Raw genomic sequence first — 13,406 nt, forward strand, 5'->3', positions numbered from 1 at the left:
ACTACACCCCAGAACAACAGAATACTCATTCTTTTCGAATGCACATGGAACATTCTCCAGAAGAGATCATATGCTGAGTCACAAAACAGGTCTCAACCGATACCAAAAGACTGAAATTATTCCCTGCATATTCTCAGACCACAACGCTTTGAAATTAGAACTCAATCACAAGGAAAAATTTGGAAGAAACTCAAACACTTAGAAACTAAGAACCATCCTGCTCAAGAATGATTCAATAAACCAGGAAATCAAAAATCAATTTAAACAATATATGGAGACCAACGAGAATGAAAACACAACAGTCCAAAACCTATGGGACACTGCAAAGGCAGTCCTAAGGGGGAAATACATAGCCACCCAAGCCTCAGTCTAAAGAATAGAAAAATCTAAAATGCAGTTTTTATATTCTCACCTCAAGAAGCTGGAACAGGAACAGAAGAATAGGCCTAATCCACACATGAAAAAGCAGTTGATCAAGATTAGAGCACAGATCAATGAATTAGAAACCAGGAGTACAGTAGAGCAGATCAACAGAACCAGAAACTGGTTCTTTGAAAGAATAAATAGATCAATAAGCCACTGGCCAGACTTATCCAAAAGAATAGAGAAAGGACCCAAATTAATAAAATTATGAATGAAAAGGGAGAGGTCACAACCAACACCAATGAAATAGGAAGGATCATTAGAAACCTTTACCAACAGCTTTATGCCAATAAATTAAACAACTTGGAAGAAATGGATGCCTTCCTGGAAACCTATAAACTACCATGCCTGAAACAGGAAGAAATTGATAATCTAAACAGACCAATTAATTATGAAGAGATGAAGCAGTGATCAAAAACCTCCCCAAAAACAAGAGTCCAGGACCTGACGGATCCCCAGCGGAATTCTACCTAACATTCAAAGAAGAAATAATACCCCTTCTCCTGAAGCTGTTTCAAAAAATAGACAGAAGGAAAACTACCAAACTCATTCTATGAGGCCAGTATTACCTTGATTCCCAAACCAGGCAAAGACCCCAATAAAAAGGAGTATTACAGACTGATATCCCTGATGCATAGGGATGCCAAAATTCTCAACAAGATCCTACTAATAGGATCCAACAGTGTGTACATTAAAGGGATTAATGTGTGTACATTAGTGTGTACATTAAAGGGTGTACATTAAAAGGATTATCCATCACTACCAAGTGGGGTTCAACCCTGGGTTGCAAGGGTGGTTCAACATTTGCAAATTGATCAATGTGATAGATCACATTAATAAGAGAAGGGACAAGAACCATATGATCCTTTCAATTGAGGCAGAAAAAGAATTTGACAAATACAGCATCCTTTCCTGATTAAAACTCTTTAGAGTGTAGGGATAGAGGGCACATTCCTCAATTTCATAAAAACCATCTATGAAAAGCCTACAGTGTATATCATTCTCAATGGGGAAAAGCTGAAAGCCTTTCCCTTAAGATCAGGAACACGACAAGGATGCCCACTCTCGCCATTAGTTCAACATATTACTAGAAGTCTTTGCAATAGCAATCAGACAACAAAAAGGGATAAAAGGCATCCAAATCGGCGAAGAAGAAATCAAACTGTCTCTCTTCGCAGATGATATGACGCTCTATATGGAAAACCCAAAAGACTCCATCCCCAAACTACTAGAAGTTATAGAGCAATTCAGTAATGTGGCGGGATACAAAATCAATGCTCAGAAATCAGTTGCATTTCTATACACGAACAATGAGACTGAAGAAAGAGAAATTAGGGAATCCATCCCATTTACAATAGCACCGAAAACCATACGTTATCTCAGAATTAACTTAACCAGAAACGTAAAGGATCTATATTCTAGAAACTACAAATCACTCTTGAAAGACATTGAAGAAGACACAAAAAGGTGGAACAACATTCCATGCTCATGGATCAGAAGAATAAACATAGTTAAAATGTCTACGCTACGCAGAGCAAACTACACTTTCAAAGCCATCCTGATCAAAATGCCAATGACATTTTTCAAAGAGCTGGAACAAACAGCCCTTAAATTTGTGTGGAACCAAAAAAGGCCCCGAATCACCAAGGAAATATTGAAAAGGAAAAACAAAGTTGGGGGCATCACATTGCCTAGTTTTAAGCTATACTACTAAGCTGTGATCACCAAGACAGGACAGTACTGGCACAAAAACAGACACATAGACCAATGGAACAGAATAGAGACTCCAGAAATGGACCCTCGGCTCTATGGTCAACTAATCTTTGACAAAGCAGGGAAAAACATCCAGTGGAAAAAAGACAGTCCCTTCAATAAATGGTGCTGGGAAAATTGGACAGCCACATGAAAAAGAATGAAACTTGACCACTCTCTCACACCATACACAAAGATAAACTCCAGATGGATGAAAGACCAACATGTGAGACAGGAATCCATCAAAATCCTAGAGAAGAACATAGGCAGCAACCTCCACGACATCGGCCACAGCAACTTCTTTCATGACACATCTCCAAAGGCAAGAGAAACAAAAGAAAAAATGAACGTGTGGGACTTCATCAAGATAAAAAGTTTCTGCACAGCAAAGGAAACAGTCATCAAAACAAAGAGGCAACCCACAGAATGGGAGAAGATATTTGCAAATGACACTACAGATAAAAGGCTGGTATCGACGATCTATAAAGAACTTCTCAAACTCAATACACAAGAAACAAATAATCAAATCAAAAAAGGGCAGAAGATATGAACAGACACTTTTCCAATGAAGACATACAAATGGCTAACAGACACATGAAAAAATATTCAAAATCATTAGCCAGCAGGGAAATTCAAATCAGAACCACCTTGAGATACCACCTTACACCAGTTAGAACGGCAAAAATGGACAAGGCAAGAAACAAGAAATGTTGGAGAGGATGTGGAGAAAGGGGAACCCTCTTATACTGTTGGTGGGAATGCAAGGTGGTACAGCCACTTTAGAAAACAGTGTGGAGGTCCCTCAAAAAGTTAAAAATAGAGCTACCCTATGATCCAGCAATTGCACTACTGGGTATTTACCCCAAAGGTACAGATGTAGTGAAGAGAAGGGCCATATGCACCCCAATGTTCACAGCAACATTGTCCACAATAGCTAAATTGTGGAAAGAGCCGAGATGCCCTTCAACAGACGAATGGATAAAGAAGATGTGGTCCATATATACTATGGAACCTTACTTAGCCATCAGAAAGAACGATTACCCAACATTTGCAGCAACATGGACGGGACTGGAGGAGATTATGTTAAGTGAAATAAGTCAAGCAGAGAAAGACAATTATCACATGGTTTCACTCATTTATGGAACATAAGAAATAGCAGGGAGATCGGTAGGAGAAGGAAGGAAGAATGAAGGGGGGGTAAACAGAAGAGGGAATGAACCACGAGAGACTATGGACTCTGGGAAACAAACTGAGGCCTTCGGTGGGGGGGGATTGGGATAGGTCGGTGATGGGTATTAAGGAGGGTGCATATTGCATGGAGCACTGGGTGCTATACACAAACAATGAATCATGGAACACTACATCAAAAACTAATGATGTACTGTATGGTGACTAACACAACATAATAAAAAATTTTAAAAAGAAAAAGAAAAAGAAATATTAAAAAAAAACTAGGCAATTTGAGCAGGGTACAGTTTTGAAGGCATTAAAAAAAAGAGAGATTAAATCAATAAATAATAACCTTTCAAAACAGAAAGCACAGGTCCAATTGGGTTGACTAGTGAATTTTACCAAACATTTAAGGAAGAAATCATACCAATTCCCAATAATCTCTTTCAGAAATTATAAGTAGAATGAATACTTCTTGACACCTTTTATGAGGCCAGCATTACCCTAATACCAAAGACAAAGACATTATAGGAAGACTATAGACCAATACCTCTCATGAAATGTGATGTAAAAATCCTCAACAAAATATTAGCAAATTAATTCCATTAATGTATAAGAAGTATTATATACCATGAGCAAGTGAGTTTTATCTCAACTATATAAGGATGGTTCAACATTAGAAAATCAATTAATGTAATCCATCATATATCAACAGCTAAAAAAGAAAAATCACATGACCATATCAACAATTGCAGAAAATTATTCAACAAAATTGAACTCCTATCAGAAAGCTATAGAGGGAAACTTCCTCAAATTTTTAAAGAATATCTTCTTTAAAAACGTGACAGATAACATTATACCTAACTGTAGATTAAAGCTTTTCCATTAAGATAAAGAACAAGGCAAGAAAGTCCCTCTTTACAACATCATATTGATAAGGTAAGAAAATAAAAGGATAAGGATTAGAAAGGAAGAGATAAAACTGGCTTTGGGTTTGACAAAAGCATTATCGTGTCATAAGAACTCCCTCCTTTGGCTCCCCTTTATAAAAACAAGTAAATTTCAGGATCCATCCATGAACAAAAGTACCTCTGTGAGAGTTGTGGAATCAAGCACTACAGACCAAAGGATATGGGAGGAGTCTTGCTCACTTGTGCATCAGGTAATAGGCAGACAGATCTCAGTACAGGCTGTGGAATCAGAAGGAGAGCCAGTGAAGAGGACTCAGTTCCTCTTATATGCAGTTGGGGAAAACAGAGAGAGTGCCGATGTGGGCAGAAACCCATAGAGAAGATAGCCTTACAGAAGTCTTCCCAAGAATAGTTTCCCAAAAATAAATTCCTCTGTTCCTTTGAAGCACCCCCCCAAAAAATAAAATAAAATAAAATAAGAGTTCAGGTGCAAGAGTAGCTGCCAGTGCCATCCCTCCCCCAACGGCACACAGTCCAGGGCTGAACCAGTCAGTAGACACAGTTCCTGCTATATGCTTTCATTACTTCAGTAGGAAACCTGCCCACAAGTTGAGGGTAGATCCTCACCCAAAGACCCCCCCTTACCCGATCCAGGGGCACCCACAACACCCCAAGTGCTAACCCCACAACTCCCCACACTCTTCAGCCTGCTCCCTCTGTGTGCTTCTGAGTTTGGCAGCAAAAAGCTCTGGTAGACAGGGAATACCCTCAGAAAATCAGGCCAGGGTCATTGAACGGGGAGAAATCACAAACTTAAGCTGTAGCACACCTTCTAGAAAACAGAGTTTTCCAGCAGCTGGCTTGGTGTGTTGTAAGAAACAGAGAAGACATACCAACTTAAGAATTCTTCCACAAGAGGGTTCAAGAAATGTGGAGCAAGTATATCTATATAAGGTTGTAGAGAGACCCAGACATAAGACCAGCAAATGTTATCTCCCACCTGATGACAACTAGTAATGATTTAAGAAGCTGACTACTTCAAATGTGAAAATAGCAACACAAAACTCCAAGGAACATGAAGAATCCTGGAAGCATGTTATTACCGAAAGATAACAATAATACTCCAGTAACTGAACTCAAAACACAGAATTTGGCAAGTTAGCTGAAAAAGAATTCAACAAAACTGTTTTGAGGAATTTAACAAAGAGAAATCATAAGAAAGAAAAATTCTGGAGATACAGAATGTAATAAATGACAAGAAAAATGCAATAGAGAGCATCTACAGCAGGACAGAACAAACAGAAGATAGAATTATTGATCTAGAGTACAGGAACTTTTAAATAAACAAGTCAGAGTAGAACAAAGAAAAAAGAATGAACAAGAGTGAAGAAAATAACACATGATCTAAAGGGAAACCATCAAACATATATATTAGAATAACTGGAGTTCCAGAAGAAAGTGAGGAAAAGGGACAGAAAGTCTATTTAGAGAGAGAATAAGAAAAGTTCAGGGAAGATGGTGGAGTAAGAGATCCTGAGCTCACCTCATCCCATAGACACACTGAGATAACAGCTACATATATGCAACTAACTCTGAAAATGACCTGAAAAATGGCAGAACAGATGTTCCACCACAGAGAGGAGACTACATTAAAAGGGGTAGGAGGGGTAGAGATGCAGTTGGGAACCAAACCCCCAGTAAGACTAACCACAAATAGGAGGAATACCCCAAGTAAAGAGGTGAGACGATCAGACCCCATCCTAGGCATCCCAGGCACCAGGGACCTGCATTGAGAAGACAAGTCCCCATAATATCTAGCTTTGACAACTAGCGGACTTAACTTTAGGAGCTTTTAAAATCAGCGGGGTTTAACTTGGGAGAGCTAGAGGATGATAGGAAACTGAGTCCCCACCCCTAAAGAGTCAGCAAAATAATTAACTCAACCTCAGACACAGCACAGAAGCAATAGTTTGAAAAGTGCCTGGGGTATGCACGAAGAAGGTTTATTTACTAATCTCAAAACATGCACTGGAGGGGCAGGGATCTTCAGTAGATACCTCCAGGAACAAAATTGCTGATGGGCACCATTTCTCTTCCCCTCCCCCAGCTTGGATAGCTGACACTTGTGGGAGCCAGTGCTTTCTCCATCTAGCTAGCTAGCACCGCATGCCCTGTCTCCACATTCCCCATCAGACCTGCCCCCATCTAATCTGCATGCTGCAGCAAGCATCTCTCCAAAGCAGCTCCTGCCCTGCCTTACTCTGCAAGCAGCCCCAGCAGGGGTGAGTGCCTCTCCGGAGTGACTTCTGCCCTGGGGAGAGGGGGAGATAACCACACACACCAGCATATCCATGGTTCCTCCCGCCAGACCTCTTAGCTGGCTGCACAGAGAGCAAGCTCTGCCATTTGGCATGCTTGCAACTGTGGCAAAGAAGCTAACTGCAGACGTCTAGTTGGCCTACCAGCCCCACTCACCAACAAAAGCCTCTCTGTTGGCCACTTAAGGAGCAAGCCCCACCATTCAGTATACCCACAGTTGTAGCCAGAGGCTGACTGCAGGCACCTAGTCTGATTGCCAACCTTGCCCACTAGTGAACCTGTGGTGACCTCTGACAGGTCTCTTAACAGCACAGGAACCAAACCCTGCCCAGTGAGCCAACAATAGGCAAAGGAGGGCATTGTAGCTGGCTGGGCTATGGCAAACATGGCTCAGCCACAATCGCAGGGTACATGCAGCCCACACAGGAGATACACTTAGAGTGCCTGGTTCTGGTGACCAGGGGGCATTGTGCTACAGGGCACCACAAAACCTCTTCTTTTTTTTTTTTTTTTTTTTAAGATTTTATTTATTTATTCGATAGGATAGAGACAGCCAGCGAGAGAGGGAACACAAGCAGGGGGAGTGGGAGAGGAAGAAGCAGGCTCATAGCAGAGGAGCCTGATGTGGGGCTCGATCCCACAACACCGGGATCACACCCTGAGCCGAAGGCAGATGCTCAACCGCTGTGCCACCCAGGCGCCCCACCACAAAACCTCTTCTACACAAAGCTACCACTTCCAAGACCAGGAGATATAGCTCATCTCCCTAATACAGAAAAGCGAACACAGAGAGTTAGACAAAATGAATAGAAGAGGTCTTTTGCCCTTTGCTCTTTTTTAAAAGATTTTATTTATTTATTTGAGAAACAGAGTGAGAGAACATGAGAACAGGGGGAGGTGGCAGAGGGAGAGGGAGAAGCAAATTCCCCACTGAGTAGGGAGCCTGACACAGGCCTCAACCAGGACCCTGAGATCATGACCTGAGCTGAGGGCAGATGCTTAACCAAGCCACCTAGGTGCCCACAGTAATTACAGTCTTTAGAATTTACCCAAATGAGCTGAAAACTTATCCCCATACAAAAACTGCACATGAATGTTTATAGCTTCTTTATTTATAACTCAAAATGTGAAACAACCAAGATATCTATCTTCAGTTGGTGAATAAGTTATGCTACATCCAAACAACAGGATATTAGCACTAAGAAGAAATGAGCTATCAAGCCAGGGAAAGACATGAAGGAACTTTAAATGCATATTATTAAGTCTAAAGAACGAGTCCGAAGAGGCTACACACTATAAGATTCCAACTATATGGCATTCTGGAAAAAGCAAAACTATGGAGACACTTAAAAGATAGATAGTTAGCAGAAGTAAGAGAGATGGAGGGATGAGTAGGCTGAACACAGAGGATTTTTAGGGCTATGGAACTACTCTGTGTGATACCATTAATGATGGATACCTGCCATTATACATTTGTCCAAACGCATAGAACAAACAACATCAAGAGGACACCTTGTGTAAACTAAGGACTTGGAGTGATAATGGTGTCTTTATAGGTTTATGATTGCAACAAATGTACCACTCTGGTGGCGAATGTTGATGGTGAGAGAGGCTGTATGTATTGGGGTTAGGAGGTATATAGGAAATCTCTGTACTTTCTTCTCAATTTTGCTATGAACTTAAAACTGCTAAAAAAAATAGTATATTAAAAAAGGAGGATAAAACCGAGTTTTCCCTCACTGTATATATTCACAGACATACAAATTATGGCATAATTATCTTCCCTTAATGAACAGGTGAATGTATTCATCAAACACATCTGAAAAGTAGCCATCTATAAGAATAAATCTGTCAGGGTCATCAACAATTTAATTCTATACAATGTTCTCTAATACCACCTTTGGTTAAAAATTTAGTAACCCAGGGGCGCCTGGGTGGCACAGCGGTTAAGCATCTGCCTTCGGCTCAGGGCGTGATCCCGGCGCTGTGGGATCGAGCCCCACATCAGGCTCCTCTGCTGGGAGCCTGCTTCTTCCTCTCCCACTCCCCCTGCTTGTGTTCCCTCTCTCGCTGGCTGTCTCTATCTCTGTCGAATAAATAAATAAAATCTTTAAAAAAAAAAAATTTAGTAACCCAATTTAACTCCACATTGAAGTGAGACACAACACACACTCTCAAATAAAAGAAACACAATAAATGTTGAGTGAACTAAATGATGCTATAAAGTGTCCAAGATAGATGTGACTTGGGGAAGCATAAATTTTGTGCTTACTTACTCCACGTCCTCCGCACTGCTCTGCACAAATATCTGCTAGAGTTATAAGGTACTTTGATTCTATACATTCACGATTTACACATATCTAAAAAAAGAAAAAATACAAAAAACTTTTTCCATATTACAGAAGTCCAACTGTCTTAATATTACAATCAGTAATTTTATACCATAAGACCATAGCCATTCAATATAATACGTTTCCATCTAAGTACTACTTTTGCTGTAACCTGCAAATTTTTATATGTTGTATTTTCATTTTCACTTAGTTCAAAATATTTTTCAATTTCTCTTAAAATGTCTCCTTTGGCACATGTGTTATTTAAAAATGCTTGTTTAATCTCCAAGTATTTGGGGATTTTTCAGATAAGTCTAATGTAAAGTATGGACAGGGTGATAATAATATGTCCATGTAGGTTCATCAGTTATAACAAATGTCCCACTCTGGTGGGGGATTGTTGATAATGGGGAGACTATGCTTGCATCAGAGCAAGGGAGTATTATGGGAATTCTGTACTTTCCTTTCAGTTTTGCTGTGAACCTAAAACTGCTCTAAAAAATAGTCTTAAAAAATAATTCATTGTAGGGAAATGGGAGATACAAATAAAACAAGACCAACAACAAAAAAAATCATATCCATATAACCACTTTTTATTATAATACTCTGAAATCTAACAAAACTATCCCTACAAGTACAATTTATATCTTGACTAGGTTTTGTTCCATATATCAAAAGTTTATATTTGAAAGAAAATCAATTCAATAAAATCAAGACATATATTAAGTTTTAATCAAATTTGAGCTATTATTATTAGAGTCCCCTAATAAAGATAATAGGAATCATTATTAAAATATGCTATATATACCTAACATTCTATTATGTAATGTCTGAAACATTCAGATATAACCGCTTCATGTTTAAAGTGTAATAATCAGAGGATTAAGGATAATATATCCTTACTCCAATATTTACAGCAATATCAACTTCTCTAAGTTGCAGTTCTCTTACATGAGTACAATCATACTTTTTCTAAAAAAATTTAGATTTGTTTTGAGATTAAAATGAAATATGGTATGTGAAAATGATTTCCTTTTAAACACTTTAAGCACAGCACAACTCTCTTCAAAGAAATGGCCTCACAAAACCCTTTCTAAATCCAAAGTAAATCTTTTAAGGCTTTACTGTGTGTGTTGAGTTTTCTCATTAGTTCTTTGGCCATGGTGGTGTGTCTAACAACTCCCTTTCAAATGTAGTCTTTATTGTCTGCTTGCCTCAGTTGAAACTGAGATGAAGAGTCCTGTTATATAAGGATGCTACAGACAAAAAAAAAATTGCCAAGAATGTTTCATCATATGTGATTTATAATATCATTAAACACTACCTCATAAAATGTGTTCTCATGCATTATCACTGAGGATTGTCCACGTTATTAAAAGGATTCTATTCTTATTATATTATCAACTGAATAATATCAAGTCATCTCTTGACTAGGTTTCATTTTTTAGTTGTTTTGGCTCCATGGCCTAAATATATCTACTGAACTCCTTGGCATAGACCTCCATTAAGAAGGCATTTATGACTCCGGGGCATGAAGAGGAAGTCAATATTAAGAAGACTACACGCTGTGCTCACTTTGGCAGCACATATACTAAGAAGACTACTTACTGTACCTACAGTAAAATTCATTTAAACTATAAAACCACCAGAAGTGGCTACTGACATACACATTTCACATATTAAATAATTTGTTCAAAATCATCTATTAAGCGGAAACATCAGAACATAGATGCATGCACATCTTTGTCTTTAATGCCTACAGCATATATTATATTATGGTTCCTCATAAGCAAAGACCTGGCCAGGAATTAAATGGCATTTTGAAGTAAATTTATTCCTTCTATGTTTTCTCCAGATATGGGTTAGCCTCAGAGATAATGAATTACAATAATCAATAATAATAGTCAATCTATATTTAGCCCTCACCCTGTGCCAGTCATCATACTAACCACTTTACATTTATTTCATTTAATCTTCGCAATAACCCCACTGAGTAAATGCTATTAGTATCCTCACTTTACATACAGTTGTAGGTATCTCAGACTGGTTATGTAACTTGCAAAATGTCAAAAAAATAAAAAAGCAGTTTTGAAGATTTGATTCTAAGAAGGCTGATCTAAGTTGTGCTCTTATCTACTGGGCTACAAAGAGACATATATTACTAAGTGGGATTTCTTTCTTCCCTCAGGAGAAAAGTGAATTTCCATGCTATGAAGTACTTAATATATTCCCAAGATCTCTCCCCTCCACACTACAGTCCCAAAATACTTGGGAGTTTCTTTGGTCATAATACTGAAATTCTGAAGAAGATCAAACATTCCTATTGCCCTTTTAATATCTGGAGACAAAATGAAGCTTATTCATTTTCTTCTTATCTAAATATTTAAAGTTACATAGCACTAGAAATGAATTGAAATTTGATACATAAATGAAAATATTTATTAAAGAAATGAATAAAACTAGATTAAAAAAAAACAGATTTTAAATCATTTACCCTCCCTTTATCACATCGAGAGCCACTGAAGACTGTCATTGGATCTCGTTTGGATTCAGTCGACTTGTAGTCTATAGTTATACATAAATTATTTTGTACAAAAGCATAAATCACAGCACCATTTTCTCTATAAAAAGGAATTCGAGTAGGATAAGTACAAATTAGCCTTCCACATTGAAGATTGCTGCAAACAAAATAAAATTATATGATTATTACATATTAGGCATTTATTAGGAATGCTTCAGATTTGCTTTCTTTGACAAAAAAAAGAACAGTTCTCCATTCATGTCAAATGTTACTAGGGAAAATGTAATATTTTAACACTAACATTTAAAGTAAATATTCTTGTAAGCTTGTAAGCTTATCTTTCAATGGCGCTAATGGTCTTTTATTCCCTGTGCAGATTTATATACTTACTTTCAAATAATCAATTCACTCAAGTATTTCATATCCCTCTGTAGAGGGATAGAAAGATAAGTAAGTTGTGACCCCCACCCTCAAGGACCTTACAGTTTAATACTAAATGTAATATAAATCCCATTAAAAGTGCTACAAATAAAATAATTCTTACAGAGATTTAAGATGAGGACACATTCTAATTTAGCAATTAGGAGAAATTTCATGGAAAAGATGCCATCTGAGTCAAAGCTTAATAATTCGTAGACTTTCAATAGGCAGAGAGTAAGGTATTACTAAACAAAGTAACAGCATAACAAACCAAGGAAACAAAACTACGTGGCGTGTTTACCAGTGTACAAATTCCATATGTACAAGGGCCACATATGCTTTGGTAATGAGTAGCTAACTCAGTGTCCAGCACATAGTAGATTCTTAATAAATGTTTGTTAAAATAAATTCATGACCAAAATATCAAAGAGCTTGCTCTTCAGATGCAGGAGAAACTTAATTTCATTCTATAGACACTGGGCAGTCTTCAGCTTGGGCACGCAATGAAGTGAATGGGGATAGTATTTTTATAAGGAAAATGAGCAGGTTTAAATAGGAAAAACAAAATGGATATTATTACTTTCAATCTTGGATTGAATTTAGAAGACTAATGACCCACATACAAATATACAAAAATTAGACAGAAATTTAAGCCTGTAGCACAAGAAAGATGTCAGCGCTACAGAATTTGATTTAAGATTCACTCCCATACACATGTAATACTTGAAACCACTATAATGAATGACATATATAGAGAAAAACTGAAAATAGAATCTTAAAGAACATAAGAAAAGTATCTTTAATATTGCATAACATACCTCCATGTACAGAATTGATATTCACCTCTTTTTAGACCACAGTTCCCAAACCTATCAGCTTGAGAGTTTATTTCTTCATAGCAGGCAAATGGTGCATTTTTTGAACCTGCCAACATTAGAAATATATTTGGATTAAAACTCCCTTCCTTTTTCATCTTAATCCATTCCCTCATATATTATATGTTAGCTTTGGCTTCTCTACTAGTATCTAATTCAGGATGATTACACAACATTTGCATCAACATGGATGGAACTGGATGAGATTATGCTAAGTGAAATAAGTCAAGCAGAAAGAGACAATTACCATATGGTTTCACTTATTTGTGGAATATAAGGAATAGCAGGGAGATCATTAGGAGAAGGAAGGGGAAAATGAAGGGGGGGAAGAGAGGGGGAGACGAACTATGAGAGACTATGGACTCTGGGAAACAAACTGAGCGTTTTAGAGGGGAGGGGGTTTGGGGGATGGGCTAGCCCAGTGATGGGTATTAAGGAGGGCACGTACTGCATGGAGCACAGTGTGTTACACGCAAACAACGAATCGTGGAATACTACATCAAAAGCTAATGATGTACTTACTGTATGGTGACTAATATATCATAATAATAAAAGCTTTCCTAGTGAGACTGTAAGAAAAGAGAATTAAAGTGACAAGCAGTGCTCATAGTTATAACTCCTTTTGTTTCATTTTCGGTCATTTCCATCACAAAAGATATCGTGAGGGGTAAGGAGAGTTATAGAA

General features: G+C 38.0%; 1 protein-coding gene across 1 annotated transcript in view; it reads right to left on the minus strand.

The window, feature by feature from the left end:
• ADAM32 (ADAM metallopeptidase domain 32) overlaps positions 1–13,406 on the minus strand; it is a 168,340-nt gene that overhangs the window by 29,997 nt on the left and 124,937 nt on the right. The window contains exons 15-17 of the mRNA XM_057303370.1: positions 12,665–12,770; positions 11,400–11,583; positions 8,852–8,935 (exon numbers count right to left, since the gene is read on the minus strand). Of these exons, the coding sequence (XP_057159353.1) occupies positions 8,852–8,935; positions 11,400–11,583; positions 12,665–12,770 (374 nt within the window). The remainder of the gene's footprint in view (positions 1–8,851; positions 8,936–11,399; positions 11,584–12,664; positions 12,771–13,406) is intronic.

Source organism: Ursus arctos, unplaced genomic scaffold (assembly GCF_023065955.2).
Source record: "Ursus arctos isolate Adak ecotype North America unplaced genomic scaffold, UrsArc2.0 scaffold_27, whole genome shotgun sequence".
NCBI classification, from domain to species: domain Eukaryota; kingdom Metazoa; phylum Chordata; class Mammalia; order Carnivora; family Ursidae; genus Ursus; species Ursus arctos.